The 15,359-nt window shown below is 58.0% G+C and overlaps 2 protein-coding genes across 2 annotated transcripts; both read right to left on the bottom strand.

Moving 5' to 3' along the window:
- Positions 1-6: 6 nt before the first annotated feature.
- On the bottom strand, positions 7-9,182 carry LOC122167562 (THO complex subunit 5 homolog; the record flags this gene model as incomplete). Its single annotated transcript, XM_042832239.1, has 13 exons — positions 8,989-9,182; positions 8,375-8,518; positions 7,832-7,945; positions 7,114-7,211; positions 6,888-7,034; positions 4,898-5,012; positions 4,246-4,378; positions 3,112-3,189; positions 2,748-2,788; positions 2,146-2,245; positions 1,808-1,916; positions 231-332; positions 7-107 (listed from the first exon to the last, which is right to left on the bottom strand). Coding segments are annotated over exons 1-13 (1,378 nt in total), but the record flags the coding sequence as incomplete, so codon positions are not given.
- Positions 9,183-9,700: 518 nt separating this feature from the next.
- On the bottom strand, positions 9,701-12,843 carry NIPSNAP1 (nipsnap homolog 1). The gene is made up of 10 exons (XM_042832238.1): positions 12,743-12,843; positions 11,836-11,963; positions 11,673-11,718; positions 11,325-11,419; positions 11,116-11,186; positions 10,899-11,039; positions 10,655-10,686; positions 10,371-10,465; positions 10,165-10,248; positions 9,701-10,087 (listed from the first exon to the last, which is right to left on the bottom strand). The coding sequence occupies exons 1-10, from the start codon at positions 12,826-12,828 to the stop codon at positions 10,023-10,025; spliced, it is 843 nt and encodes a 280-aa protein (XP_042688172.1). The 5' UTR covers positions 12,829-12,843; the 3' UTR covers positions 9,701-10,022.
- Positions 12,844-15,359: the final 2,516 nt, after the last annotated feature.

Genomic DNA, 15,359 nt, shown 5'->3' with positions numbered 1-15,359 from the left:
AGAGACGTGCCTGAGGCTGATCCTTGGGGAAATGCAGGCCGCCCAGCTTCTGCACCCACACATAGGGATGCCCCAGCTCTGTCACATAGTCACTCAAGGTCAGGATGCTGAAGAACAAAGAGGAAAGGTCACACGGAGCACTTCCTCCTCCATGAGGGAGCAGGCATCATCTTCTTCCACCCTGAGCCAATGCCAACTAGCAGGACACCGGCTGCACGAGGTCCACTCACCCCACTTTGTCAAACTGGAACTGGTTGGCTGGATTGGGGGTTTTCTTCCCATGGTCTCCCGGGTACAGGCAGCTCAGGAGGGAGTCTGGGGAGAGCAAGTCGCTGGCAGGAGAAGGAAGAGAGGAATCATGCAGCAGCCCAGGCCTCACGTCTTTCTGGGGCACCTGCTAACAGGCTACGAGCCCAGAGATTGGGGATGGATGACCCCCAAGCTGGGTTTCATGACACCCAGAGTGGTCTTCCCATAGTTCTGCTCTTGAAAATCTGTCTCCCTGGTTGTAAAGAAACTGGAAATCACAGTGCACCATCTCTCTGAGTTCCCAGGAGCTGCTCATAGGCACGCTGCACAAACTCTGAAACCTACTGATGGCAATCTGGGTATGGAAAAAGCAGAAATCATAGCATACAGAGGGCATGGTCTGCATGGCATGCCAGCCAACAAGCTAAGGTAAAATCCCTCTGCTAAAAAAGAATACATTTCTTCACGTCTGACCACACTCACAAGCCCTAGGAAGCACAAAGGGCTGTAGGGGATCTAGGCTGGGTCACAGGAGACTCAAGAGACATCCTGCTATCACAGCGTCTCCTAAGCAAGGACCCTGCCTGCAGGGGTCTCACCAGGGAACGAGTCAGGGCTAAGGAGACTCCTCCACATGATTCATCCCAGCAGGAAGGCCTGGCATGGAGGGGTTTGGGTACATACAGAGAAAAAGAACCCAGGAGGACTGGGAGGCCTCATGGGAACAGCCTGGGAGGCAGCGTCTGTTTTCGGGTATTTCATGCCACCTTCTCCTGCTTCCCTCTTCCTCAGCCACCTTCCAGCCTAGGAGAGCTTGCAGCTGACCTGAGCTCCCTGGGCAAGCTCCCAAAGCTGCCACTGCAGCCAGTCCTCACACAGATCAGGCTTCAGCAGTCCCTGGGGAGCCCACAGGAAGGAAGCTGCATCACTGGTACTGAGTGCAAGGTGACCTGCAGATCAACCAGGTGAAAGGAGCTGCCAGGTAATGGCTGCAGGAGGGGGGAAAGCAGTTTGGCTGCAAGATGCCAACCAAAGGCAACAAGGAGGAGAGGTTCCCCTCCAGCTCTAAGAGGTTCCCAGCCTGCCCCGTTTTGCCATGGGGGATGGGGCAGATGAAGAGGAGGAGGATGCTGGCAGCTGCAGCAGCTTGGCAGGACTCCCAGAAAGGCCATGCTGCTGACAGGGAGGACACCGTCAGGGCAGGATAGACCTGCAAGGTGAAAGCACTCCTCACACAGAAGTGCAGAGGCTCTTTAGGGCCTCCTTACCATTCTAGTAGGAATCAGACCCTACAACTGCACAAAGATATCAGTGATGCCCCTGGTAAGGAGGAGAGAGGGACTGAGGATAAAACCTCACCCACAGCTCTCACAGAGCTGGGACTCACAGGGCACGGAAGGCTGTTAGCCTACAGCTCAGCAGAGGGACATCGCCACCACACCTCTGGTGCTGCATCGCTGTGCTTACGAGCAGAGCTGGGCAGGACATCAGGGCAGGGTGACTGTGACAAATTCTGGGCACAGCACAGGACCCACACACAGCCCGGGGCTCTGCTCACCCAGCACTGATGGCAGTTGCCAGCTCAGCAGCAGTGGTCACCTTGGTCTTCACAGTCATGATGTTGAGGTTCATCAAGTAGTAGAAGGTCAGGTGAAGCACATTCTCATCTGTGCCAGAAAGAAAGAGAAATATTGCTTCATGCTCTGGCTTGGAGCACTCGGTACTCAGAGCTTCCTGTAGGAAGGGGCACACATTCTTCTGCTGCCCTGCTAAGACAGCAAGGAACAGCTGCTCTCTGCAGACCTGTCAGGACCCTTCCAGCACTGAGCTGTGGCAGGTTGCTCCTTGACCTGCTCTCGCACCCCTCTGTGCCCAGGGCCACCAGCACCAGTTTACCTTTGCACTTCAGGTCGATGGTGACAGACAGCGGGTGCCGCTTCAGCATCTCCTTGCGTTTGTCATCCAGCTGCACACCCAGGGTGGGCCTGCGCCGCTTCTGGGGGGAGCAGAACGGCACTGTCAGCCCTGGACCAGCACTCCTCGGCCTCTCCTCCTCTTCTGCTGCTCTTTCCTTCCCTGCCCACCACTCTGAGTCCCAGTCTATCCCTGCTGGACTCCAGCCTCCTCGGCTGGAAACTATTTATACAAAGTGGAGCAGCTCCTGCAGGAGAGCTGCAGGGCGGACACCGCTGCGGATGGGATGTGAGCAGGGCAGCTTTGTACTCCTGCTCTCCTGTGCTCAGGACAGAAATTGGAAATGCAGCCTCTTTCCTCCCAGTCAACACAGAGTGCCCAGCTGAGGCCAGTTCTTCCTCCTTGAACACAGACAGATTTAAGGCCAGCACACCTCCCCACACACTGGCAGTGTCCAAAGATGAGTCCACAGACCCGTTGAGGCCCAGTAGCCCCAGCAGCTTCCAGCTCACAGGTGCAAATGAATTTGCCCACACCACACTGTGCTGGGAGAGGCCCCAGAAGGGGAGAACACTGTTCCTTACCGTGGTCTGCTCCTCCTCCATGTCAGAATCGCTCTCATCATCTATGCAAAGAGAGAAGCAAATCCCATGGTGAGGGGGTTTCCCCACAGCCAGCAGGGCCACCAAGCCCTCTCTCTGAGACCACAGCAATCCCAGGTTACCCAAATTGCTAGAGCAGGGACAAGGCAGGATGCAGGCCAACGGGGACATGACATCCTGCTCAAGAACATTCCCTCAGTACTAAGAGTCACTGTAACAAGGGGGCCACAAACACCTCTCAGGAATGATTACGGGATGAGGGTGATCAGCTCCCGGGGTTTCTATCCAGCATCTTCACATACCCAGAACACAATCCCTCTGGCTGCAGCAACACCACCCTACTCACCCTGCGAGTCCTCAGGTGGCTTGTACAAGGCTTTGGCTTCCTCTACGCTGCCTTCAATGGCCACAACAAGCTTCTTGTCTGTGGAAGAGACATGAAAATTAAGCCACGGATCCCACTCCTGTGTGGGAAAGACAGTAAAGGTTATGGTGCAAGCTGCCAAGGTTGGAGCTTGGTGAGCTACAACCCCAAAAGCACATGTCCATATGGTGTTTATTAAGCCCACAGAAAGGAAGTCAGGCTGCAGCCCTGCCCCAAGAAGCTCCTGCTCCATGGCTGCACAAGACAGAACCCCATAAAGCTGTAACAAATGGTCAGCAGGAAGAGGAGCTGTCAGTAGGGCCCCACAAGGCTAACGTGGGGCTGGATCTCCTGCTAGGATGGGGTCTGAGCAGGCAAAGCACTGCGTTCTTAAGGACTGCTGCTGGAAGCCATCGATATCACAATTTTTTTTATATCAAGAACCAAGTCCATCTAGCATGAAGAAAAAGCAAGGAGCTGTCAGGGTTGTAGGCACCATGCATAGGGAGCTGTTTAGGGCAAGAAATCTTGTTCCTGCTGAGCAGTGAGACTGCAGCTCTCACGTAATCCCACAGATACAGACAGCCAGAGGGACCCTGAGCCCTGCTGGGACATCCTGACTGAGAGGAGCTGCTGCACAGAGCACCTCCCACAGAACTCAAAACACAAAGCCAGCCAAGAGTGGGGATGCTTTCAGGTGAGCTGTGGGTCACTGCCCCTGCAGAGCAGCAGAGACCCCATGTGCCCACCACCACCAGTGTCACCACCACCCATGGGCAGCACAACCTGGCATCCATCCCACACTCAGCAGCTCTCTAAAGGCAAGCAGCCATCCATGTCAACCTCGACGCTGAGGTGGGAAGCCAGCTTTCCAAGCAGTTCTTCCAGCAAAGGAAGCTGAGCAAACAAGGTTTCAAATGCTGCTGCCTCAGTGTGCTGGCCTTGGTGCCACCCTGCTGCTCCGGGCTCAGCAGAACGCGGCAGCAGAGCAGACAGGATGAACCACGCCAACCAATTCTCCCCAGGGCAGCTTTCTGCAGGCACAGTGAAATCTGGCCCACGAGGGGAGCGTGCCCCTCCACCCCCCACAGCAATCCTGAGGACCCTCGTGCTCACCGCAGGCCTGACCATAGGCACTGGCTTGAACAAAAAGAACATAGAGGGGAGGCGGCAGGTGCCGGGCTGTCTCGTACTGCTTGTGTGCCTGGTCGAAAGGCATGAAGAGGTACTCCTGGACAGGCAGGGAGGCCTGGAGGAACAGCAGGGACAGCATTCAGGGCCAGGGACAGCATCGATTCCCACTCAACCCCCCCCCCCCCATCCCAAGGCAAGCGGGAGGCTGGAAGTGGCCACGCAGCTGCAGTGCAGTGTGAAATGCAGGGATGGCCACAGCAAACCCACAGCACAGCATGCAGGAAAACTTTTGGGTTTGAAAATAACCCAGTTCCTCCTCCTTTTCTCCCCTCCCAAGGTGATCACAAGGGGCTGGAGCTGCACGCTGCTCTCTGGGGAAAGGCCCATTTAATGAACTCTTCATCTGCAGGAATTGCCGCATAAACAAGGAGGCTCTGGAGGAAACCCAACCAGGCAGGGAGCAGCTCTGACACTTCTGCTTGCTCTGCTGGGATCCTGCACTTTCAGACTGGGATTCAAGCCATGCTGACTGGAAAGGAAAGGGCCCCAGATGCTGTCCCTAACCAACACAACCCCTGGGGCACACCAACTTGCTCCCAAGGCCTTTTCCTTTCCTGCAGGGCTCAGCAAGTACCTGCATAATGCTGTTGAGGCGAGGCTGGAGGCTGCTCAGATACTCCTTTTTCACTTCAATCTCCTTCAGGATCTTCTCCTTGATGGTCTGGCATTCCTTGTACCTCTCTGCCAGTCTAAGGGTGGGAATTGGGTTAGCAGCATACAGCACAGTGCCACAGCCTGCAGGGCCACCTTGGGTCATCAGCCTCAGCTTTCCTGACCTAACAGAAGTCCCTGCAGGAAGTCAGGGCTGACGCAGCGACACACAAAGTGCTCTCAATGCCAAGGACGGGTGGAGGCTGTCAAGAACTCTAAACAAGGGAGAGGAAGTGGAAGCTCAGCTTTGCGTTGTACCTGGAGGAAGGGCAGCAGAGCTTCTCTCAGCAGATCTGCTCCCAAATCAGCTCTGCTGACAGGACACAACTGGGATCCTCCGGACCCTACTAAGCTCCAAAGAAGGCTTCTCCACTTTGTGTCATTCCAGCTACAACTGAGATAAACTCCTGAGTCGAGGCTTAGCACACTAACAAGTGCTCCTCCTCATCTGGCTAGACAGACAAGGAAAATGGAAATTCACCATGACTCTCTGAGCTCTGGTTACACTTCTGTTGAGGGAGAACACACACAGCCTCCTCACTGCTGTTCACTGCCACCTCTCACATAGCAGAGCTGCACAGAGAAAGCAGAGCTTTCGGGCACACCGCCTGGGAAGCACCTGACACAAGAGAAGGAATCCTGCTATGGAGCTCACATGCTCCCCTCTTCAGCCCCTGCTTCCCACTGGTTGAGAACACAACACAGCAAATGCCCCTGTGCTGGCTCAGCACAACAGCTTCCTACACACAGCAGGTCTGAAGTGCAGCTTTCAGACACCGCTGCTGAGCTCTCTGCGATGGAGCCAGAGAGAGGAGCAGAGCCCTCACACCGCTCACGAGGCAGCTTCTGAACTGAGCCCAGACAAATCCAACACACCGCTTAGTGGCAGAGCTGGGAACAGCAACACGACCACTGTGGAGGGAAGCTAACAGCCCTCGGAGCATTGCAAAGTGCCCGCTGCACTCCTGGGGCAGCTGAAAAGACAATTTCCCACCACAGTGACGAAACGTGGTGCTCCTAAACACGGTGGGACGAAGACTGGAAACTACAAAGTTTCCCAGTGTTTTGTTGTGCAATGTGGGGCATGCTCAACTGAATTCTTCTTCACCTTTCACACAGCTTGCAATGAACAAGCAGCACTAATGAGAACCTTAAATCTCCAGGTTGAGCAGTCCTCTGCAAGCTTCTGCAGCACCTCTTATTGGTTATCAGCACAGCTATTCTGAGCGGTGCTGTTCCCACAGCATCTGCTGGCAGCTTAGACTGATCCTTCTGAAACACCTGCTGGATGTCACAAAGAATTATGGTACGTCTGGTTTTCACAAGGGGTGAATCTCCTTGTCTGGCCACGTCAGGGGAGGGACGCTGGGGGTCAGATCCTGCACTGGGATGGTGCCACAAGCAGACAAACCGAGCCACTTAAACTCGTTCCTCACACCACAGCACAGCAGACAGAACAGCCACTGCTTTGCCCTGCGTGGCACATCTTGCAGAACAGGGCTCTGGGCCCAAGTGCGTAACTGCCCATCCTTCAGTATCACCGCCACGCTGGATGGGCGCCTCATTCCCTCTGAGCACACACTGGTCACGCCAGAAACGAGCTACAAAATTAGTTTTCTCCTATTGATGCTTAAGAGCCAGCACTGACGGGCACTGCCTCAAGGAGTGAGCACGTGTGGATTCCCTGGGACGGCTAAAATGCCTTTGTTGTCATAATGCAAGGGGTGAACCTTCATAACCAGGGCACAGCCACACAATAAATCTGCCACTTCCTCCACAGGGGGGATTTTGTAACGCTGTAACAACCTTTACCTTTGCTGTTTGCTTCACCGAGAGGCTGTGCAGGCTGGGCTGTGTGCAGGGAGCACTGTCCTGCAGCGCAGAGAGCAATGAATGATGCAGAATGGACCCACCTCTTACGCTGCTCCAGTTCCCAGTCCAGGCGGGCAAGGGTCTGCTGGTGGGGCTCAGTCAGGGTGATGTCAGGTCGGCTGATTTCGGTGGGAGCCTCGCTGTAAAACTCCTCCAGGCTCACCAGTTCGATCTCCTCATGCTTCGATCTGCAGAGACAGAACAACTGGATCAGGGAAGGGTGGCAAACGCACACAGCCACTCCTCCTCCTCCCCCATCAAACTCACTTGAACTCCAGGCATTTGGTGATCTCTTTCTGCAGGTGCATCACCTCATAAAGCAAATTCTGGAGCTGCAGGTGATAGGCATCAACCTTCTGCTTCGCCTAAAACACAGACACAGCCAGTGAGCACAGCAGGAAGGGACACATGCAGAGAGGATGCACTTGTGGCAACCCCAGTGCTGCAAAGACTCTGTTACCACCCAGGTTTTGGGGAGTGCGAAAACTCAAAAGGAAAAAAGACATTTTCAGGGAGTGTGAAAGCAAACATTCATCGCATTACATTGATCCTGGTGCCTTCTAGGAAGGCAGCCTGGGACAGAAACAAGGCAGACCTGTTAAGGCATGTGGGTCAGATCCCGTTCTATTCCTGTATCCTCAGTAATATAATTAAAATAAACACTGCTCAAATATAGCAGAAAAAATCTTCCAGAAGCATGGCTAAGAATTCTGAGGCCAATCAGCAGATGTTTCTCAGGCTTGCAGCTCACCAGGCTCAAGACCATCTGACTCACCATTACATGACAGGAGAAGACGGCCCTCTTTTGCAAGCCATTGCAACTACAGCCTCTGCCTTCCTGCAGAAAAGCCTCCTAGCAAACCCCCAGCACAGAAAGCACCACCTGGCTGTGGTTTGGTTCTGCACATGCACGCACAGGGAGCAGAAACTGCAGCATCTCTGCTCCTCAGAACCCCCCGTCCTGCGCTCACCGCCCACTCCGTACCTCATGGGTCTGATCTCGGCCCTTCTTCAGCCGAATGTGAGCCAGCCGATTGAGCTTCTTCAGGGTCATGAAGTGCACGCAGCTCTGAACGCGTCGCTCGTCTATCTCAGAGGCCTGAGAGGCAGGAGGGAAATGTGTGAAGCAGCTCAGGCTCACTACAGAGCCCCTGCTGCAGCCTTTTCTTCGAGCACCGAGACGAGCGGGGCTCTGCGCTCCTCTGCAGGGCAGTGCTGGTGTTACTGGGGTTCCAGGGGAGCCTCGCGTTGCTGGACACAACCAGAGGGCTTTCTGGTATCCACAGGAGCTCAGTTCTGCCCCCGAGTCCCAGCTCATCAGCACACTCCCCAGCCATGCCTCAGAGGTCAGTAATTCTGAGCAAAGATCGCTCAGCCAAAGACCACACGCCTCAGCTTCATCATACATAACTTTATTTAACACAGACTGTTCCATTTGCCTAATTTTCCCCAGAACACGGCACGGCTTCTGCTCCTTTCAGATTCCCTGAAAAATAACAGAAAACCAAGCACTCAAGGTTCTCCTTACATTGTCCTTGACGCCTCTGCTCTTCAGCTCCTGGATTTCTGCCATGAGCCTCTGAAGCTCCTGGCACGTCTCTTTGTAGAGCTCATAGTCCTTGATGGGGTCCCGGAGATCAACCTCACACTCCTCACTGTAGTACCGAGCATCCTGCAAAGGGCAAAAGTACCTGCACTGCTCGCTCTTACATGTTTACAAAAAAGGGTAGTGAGAAACACATGGCTGGGCTCAATTCTTTGCTGCATTAGCTTGAGATTTTGTACATTGAATGACAACTCAGTAACCAATCCAGGACACAGACACTGGAAAACACAGGCTGCCTGTCAATGTAGTCAATGCGAGCTGAAAGGGGTGCTGTGCTGCTGCAGTGTGCCGAGGTTACAGCAGAGAAGAAGCCCCGCTGACAGAAGCTGACAAAACTTTGGCCCTGAGCCTCATGTGAGCGTCCCGAGGTAACCCAGGAACACCGAGGGCCCTTCCAGCCTTCTGCTCGCTGCCTCCCTGAGCACCGCGTGTCCTCAAGGAGTCAGAAGGGAGAGGGGCAGTTCAGTTTCCGAGGTGCTGAGGGTTGGCTCTGACCCAGCACCGTTCACCACACACCATTCCCGGCCGCGCTTTACCTGCTCGCCATCGGCCTTGCCCCGCTTGCCCTCCTGCGGGCCCCCATCCGTTCGGATCACTTTGGGCTTCCTCTTCTTGCTGGAGTCCGAGGACATGACGCTGCCGGCCGAGGGCTGCGGACGGGCGGTAAGGCTGCGCTCCGGGATGCCCGGCCGCTCCTCCTCAGCCAGGCCCAGGCGACGCCTCCAGCCCTGCTACCCCCTCGGGGGCACCGTGTCCCGGCCGTTCGCCTCCAGCTCCCCGCTCCCTACCCCCAGCTCCCCCCCGGGACCCCTCCGTCCCCTCCCCGCCCAACCAACACCCCTCACACCCCCACGGGCTCCGGCGAAGCCTCGCGCTCACCCCGCCACCCGCCTCAGCTCCCCCCCGGAAGTGACGTCACGGAGCAGCATAGCGCGGCCCGGAGAGACGCGATGACCAGCGCCCCCTGCCGGGCTGCCCGCTCTTGGAGGACCGTGGCCGGAAGAGCCCGACTAGAGCTGCACTGGGCGTGGCCTTGCGCCCGAAGGGGGCGTGGTCTGTCAGAATGTGGGCGTGGTTTGCACAAAGGGACGTGGCCTATGGCCTCATTGGGTGGTGCGGTGCGGGCTCCCCGATAGCATCAGGGACACCGAGGGTGCAGAGGGCACTCTCGATGGTCTCAGCATAAGGACACCTCATGCGTGAGGGTCCCCGTGTCCCCAGTGCTCCCTTCTCCCCAGACACGGACACTGGCAATTAAATATTTAATTGGTGACATCCCACAGCCCGGCGGGGACACGCATCCGACGAGCAGCTCGTTAGCAGTAATTATGAGCAGCCCCCAGCTCACCTCTCAGGAGGGCTTCTGAGGGTTTGCCCCCAGCATGGAGGGCCAATGGCAACACGGGGTGCACTGCGGCACCTGCAGGTCCCCACAAACAGGGGGCAGCTGAGCCCAGGGGGTCGGGCTCTCACCCTTTCCCCCCCCTGCCCCCTTCAAGACACCCCAAAATGGGAGAAGACGCCCCCAGCACTTCCCAGCAGAGCTGGGGCAGGCAGCACGTGTCCCAGTTCATTGCAGCGGGGAGATCTTCAGGGGGATCATGATCCGGGACTCCATCGTCCGAATCAGCGGCACTGCACAACACAACGGGGGTGGGGTCACCTCGCAGCTCTGCCACAGGGACAGGGACAGCCCCAGCCCCTGTGCTCACCCGTGTAGTAGACATTCTCATCCCAGCCCCGCTTCCTCCACGCCGCATTCCTTGTCTCCTCACGGGACTGCAGGTCCTTGTAGGCTGCAAGGAGGGAAACCTTGTTCCTAACCCCCCCCTGCAGCCCCTGGGGAATGGTGTATGGGCTTTGGGGTGCACAAGGTGGTGGGGTGCCAGTGTGGGGTGGGTGAGATGAACGTGATTACCCCAGAGGTGGTGCACGACATACAGCTCCCCGATCTGAGAGAAGAAGCCGCCCACTGCCTCCTGGTTCTCCTGGCGGTACTTTATGGCCCGAGCCCTGGTGAGATGGAGAGAAACACCAGGGCTGGCACAGCTCTCCCTGCGCTCAGCTCTTATGTCCCCGTGCTGAGAGCGGCCAAAGCTTCATCTGTGCCACCACCACAGGAACAAGGATGCAGGAATGGGTCCAAGGGCCAGCATCACCTGGCCATATGCAGAACACCAGTTGCATAAAGCAGCCACTCACCAGTTATTGCCCCACTCGATCATGGTCCCTGGCTGCAAACAGAGGAAATAAACAACAGGATAAGGCAGCTGCACCCCAAGTATCACCTTCTCCCTCTGCCCAGGGCCAACTCACAGCCAGAGCGCAAGTGACCCCAAACACCTGCAGATCACAGGCTGCTTTGCAGACCCCAGCACATATAGCAGGGCTCTGGGATCCCCTGGGTTCCAGTGCCATGCCTGGGATGAAACATTTCATGCCTCACCTTGAGCTTGTAGGTCCTCAGCTCGTAGATGTTGGGCCCCTTGCGGGGCAGGGGCTCATTCCAAAAGCTGAACTCCAGCAGCAGTTGGTTCCTGCGGGACAGCAGCATGTGGCTCCTCTCCTTGCGGAAATCCAGGTACTCCTGTGGACAGCCGAGACTCAGGGCAAGATGATGGGAGCATGGACACCCCACATTTGGCCACCAATGTGAGTGGTACCTTATTCTGCTTCAGCTTGTTCATGCAGTCCATGAGGGCTGGGTACCCACCAGAGAAGCGCCAGAGGTGCACTGGGATGGGACAGTAAGGTCTGGCAGAAGGGGAAAGCACCAGGGAGCCCCCCTCCCGAATGACCAGGATTCATCCCACATCCCCTCAGGGTCACGGCCATACAGGGTCGTCTGCTCCTGCAGAAATGCAGCCCTCACCTGCTTGGTCCTGCTCCCCATACCACGTATTCCAGTTCCCAACCAGGTCACAAGGGTAATCGGCATCTGAGTGCAGCTTGGGCAGCACCTCCTCCCTGCAGGAGGTACAGGAGGTGGTTTATGGGGTGCTCCTGGGCTGCCCCAGATGGGAGAAAGGGGGCAGCTGGAGCTGGCAAGCAGCAGCCGCGTCTCTCTCAGCAAGAAAAGTGCTGAGTTTCTGACCCCAGAATGCTCCCAACATCCCCATTTGCCTTCTCAGCCCAGCACAAGAGATTCCAAAATCCCCCCGACACCCCCAATTGACCCCCTCCCAGTCCCCAGGAGATAGTGGGCAGTCCCCCAGCTCACGTCAGGCTGTTGTAGGCATCCAGACATTCTGGCTTCACATTGTGAACTGTGGGGGAAAGATGGCAAGACGCAATGTCACAAGAGAGAGCAGGATGAGCGGCTGCGTTATCAAGCTGCAAGGGCCTGGGAGGGGTGTGCACCCTCTGCCTGTGGTGTCACTCACACTGGATCTTGTAGAGGTTGCTGGTCTCTTTCTTGGACAGAAGATTGGAATGGGCATCCTTGCGTGGATCCACCTTGTGCACAAACAGGGAGCGGAACCAGCTGCCCTCAGCATCCTGTGAGTATGCCCTGCGGGACCACGCTGTCAGCAGGGCTTGGGGGGGGATTGAGGGGGGGAGGATACAGCTGGGCACAATGGCTGTGGTCTGATGTGGGGGGAAAATGGGAAGCAGAGGAGGGATCTTGTTCCATTCCCAACCCAGCCCCAGGGCTGCGTGCTCCCTCACCCAGTGATCCCCAGGGAGAGGTCTCATTCATTTCGCGGTGGCCCTGCCCAGGGGTGTAGGGTGACAGAGATGACACAGAGGCAGTGCACTCGGTCAGACCTTTGCCCACAGAGCGGCAGGGCCTGGTAATGTATTAACGGCGTGGGGTCAGCGGCCCTGGACGCTCAGCGAGGGCACAGGGTGACAGCAGGCCCTGAACCACGGCGGGGGGAGATGGGGTGGGAGATAAAGGGGTTGAGATTGGGGGAGATGGGGCTGAGATAAGGGGAGATGGATGCTGGAGGGGGAGATGAAGGCCGAGGGGAAAGACTGGGGGAGGGGGGTTGGGGCCTTCTAGGGGAAAGATGGGTGCCGGGGGGCGAGGAGAGCTGAGGGGGGGGGTGGGAGCTGAGAGGAGGACCAAGGGAAGGGCGGAAATGGGGCCTGGGGGGAGACAGGAGCTGAAGGAGAAGAGATGGGAGCTGCGGGTTTCTGGGCCTGAGGGAAAAGATGGGCCTGGGAAAGAAACGGGGCGTCGGGGGAATGATGGGACCTGAGGGGAATGATGGAGCCTGGGGAGATGATGGGCCATGGGGGGTTCCGGGCCGCGGGGCGGGCAGGGAGGGGCCGGGCTCCGCTCACCGCGCCCCGCCGAGGGCCCCGCAGCCGCCGCCGCCTTGCAGCCGCCGCAGCAGCACCGCACCGCCTCCTGCCCGCGCCGCCGCCATCTTCCCGGGGCGGGGCGCCTTGGGGCGTGGTTAAATATAGCCACGCCCACCATCGGACTCTGCCCCTCATCGGGCGTGGCACCGCGCTGGCCCCGCCCTCAAAAGCTGGCGTGCAGAAGGGTGATTCTGATTGGCTGCCGCGCCGACCCGTTGGCCACGCCTTCTCTTCCGTCCTCGAGCCCCCGGCTACCCACAATGCTTTGTTCCCACGGCCACAGAGAGATCTCATTGGCTGCCGCCTGCGCGGCCGTGCCTCCAGATGCCAGCAGCCAATCAGAGGTCTCCCTTGGAAAAGTCGGTTCTTGATTGGCTGCGGTGCCTTCTTTTGCATCCCTAAGCCCTCCTACGGCCGGCGGCGTCAGCTGTTGATTGGTCGTTGCCACGGAGGGGCGGAGCTGGCCGTGAGGCGGGGCTTCCTCCGGGGCGGGCGTGCTCGGGAGCGCTGGGCGGGGCGGGGCCGGGCTGGGGGCGGGGTTAAAGCACTGATAGCCCCCAGCCCCGCCTGTGGGAGCCGTGCGACCCCCCCACCCATAGCTCCCCATGGACTCCCGCTTCCCTCCATCACTCCCTACAATCCCCATTTTGTGCCTCACAACCCCTCATTGCCCCCCTTAGCCCCATGTGGCCTCTCCGTAACCCTCCATAGTCCCACCTTGGCTTCCATAGGCCCTCAAGACCTCCTGTGGCCTTCCCTTATCTACTCCATACCCCCCCATTGTCCTCCACGACCGTAGCCTCCTTGTATCCACCCATGACTTCTCTATGGCTTTCTGTGACCTCCTTGTAAACCTCCATAAAGCTCCATAACCACCCATAGCCCCCTATAGCCCACCATTACCCCTTCCATGCCCCCTATAGCCCCTCCATATCCTCCCCCACGCGGCCCCTATATTCCCCATGAGCCCCCATAGCCCCCAGCTCCCCCTCCCCCCATGTTTCCCAGTTTGGGGCTCACCCCCCCAGGGGTGAGGCAGAGTGCCGCAAACTGCACATCCAGGCCCCCAGCTCCTCAGGGCTGTCAGCCCCCAGCACGTAGCTCCGCATCCCGGGGTGCTCGACCTGGGGGAGCAATGAGCCAGCAATGGGCCTGGACCCCCGCTTTCTCCCCCCAGCACTTATTCAGCCACAGCACCCCAAGACCCACATGGTGAACTGGGCTTTGGGGTCCCAACCTCGGCTGCAGAACGGCAGCTGTTGTTGCCCCCTGTTTGGGAGTTCCCCCCCCCGACTGACCGTGAAGAGGAAGCGAGGGCTGCTGGTGTTGGGGGCCAGGACGCGGATCCTGTAGCCAGGTAGGGGGAGCCCCCCCCGTACTCGCTGCTCGCTGCTGTCTGAGGGCAGGGGAGGATTCAGGGGGGCAGCCCCAGGGACCTCTCCGAACCCTGCAGAGCTCCAGTCCTATGGTGGGGGCTCCACTGACCCCCTGAGTTCCCCCAGACCCTGCCCCAGGGAGCCCCAAGAAGCCCCTGACCCCTGTCACAAGCCCATCCCCTGCCCCTCGCCTCACCCCTGTAGTAGTAGAGGCAGAGATCAACCAGCACAAACCAGCGCCGCTTCCAGAGCCTCAGCCCTGAGCTGTCCTGGGGAGGTAAAAAGGGGGCTGAGCCAGCACCCCAAACACAGAGCCCCCTGAGACCTGTCCCAAACCCGTTGGATCCCCCCAAAACCTACAACCCACCAGCTTCTACAGCTTCCCCCCAGACCCCTCCAACATTCCCAAACATCTCCAGGACCCATAACCCTCCCCAGACTTCTCCAAACTCCATAACTCCATTAGGAATCCCCTAAACCCAGACCCTACCCCTAACCTCCAGCACCCACTGACCCCCCACAAGCCCTTCCGGCCCCCCCCCCCCCCCCAATCCCCTAATCTTTCCCCAGCACACCCTACTTCACAGTCCCCCTGAATCCCCCCTCCCCAGTCACCTGTGGTCCTACAACCACGCACCCCCCCCGTCCCGCTGTTCCCCTCAGCCCCACCTGCTTGTGCAGCCAGCCCCGCATGGTGGGGGGGATGTGGGGGTCTCTCCTCATTGCCTGCTCCCCCTTTCCAAAGGTGTGGATCCTCGGCACAGGGCGGCAGGGCTGTGCACAGGGCATTACCAGGGATGGGGTCTTAAAGGGATTCCCTCAGGTCCCTGTGCCCCCTTGCCTTGTTACCCTGGTTCCCCACTCCCCAGGGTCCCCTTTCACTCCCTCCCATGTTTGTCTTAGTCCCTCATGCCCCCTGGTCCCCCCTGTGCTCCCACAAAGCTCCCCATGTCCCGTCAGCCCCCAGTCTTCTCCATAGCTCCCTTGGGCTCCCCATATTCCCCATAGACCCCCATGCCCCCACTGCCCCCCAGGTACTCTCATACTATCCCACAGATCCACAGATTCCCTTTGTACCCCATATCCCCCATAGCTCATCATGCCTCTCCCAGACCCTCCCTTAATTCCCCATGCCCATCTGATCCCCCCTTACACCCTCCGTATTTCCCCACATGCCTTCTACTAATTTGGGTCCCCTTGGACTCCTCCATACCCCCCCA

The sequence above is a fragment of the Centrocercus urophasianus genome, unplaced genomic scaffold (assembly GCF_019232065.1).
Source record: "Centrocercus urophasianus isolate 14NV4802_14NV808 unplaced genomic scaffold, USGS_Curo_1.0 seq_376, whole genome shotgun sequence".
In the NCBI taxonomy this organism is placed as follows: Eukaryota; Metazoa; Chordata; class Aves; order Galliformes; family Phasianidae; genus Centrocercus; species Centrocercus urophasianus.
The sequence above is the reverse complement of the archived record's forward strand: the minus strand, read 5'-3'. Positions and strand labels throughout refer to the sequence as shown.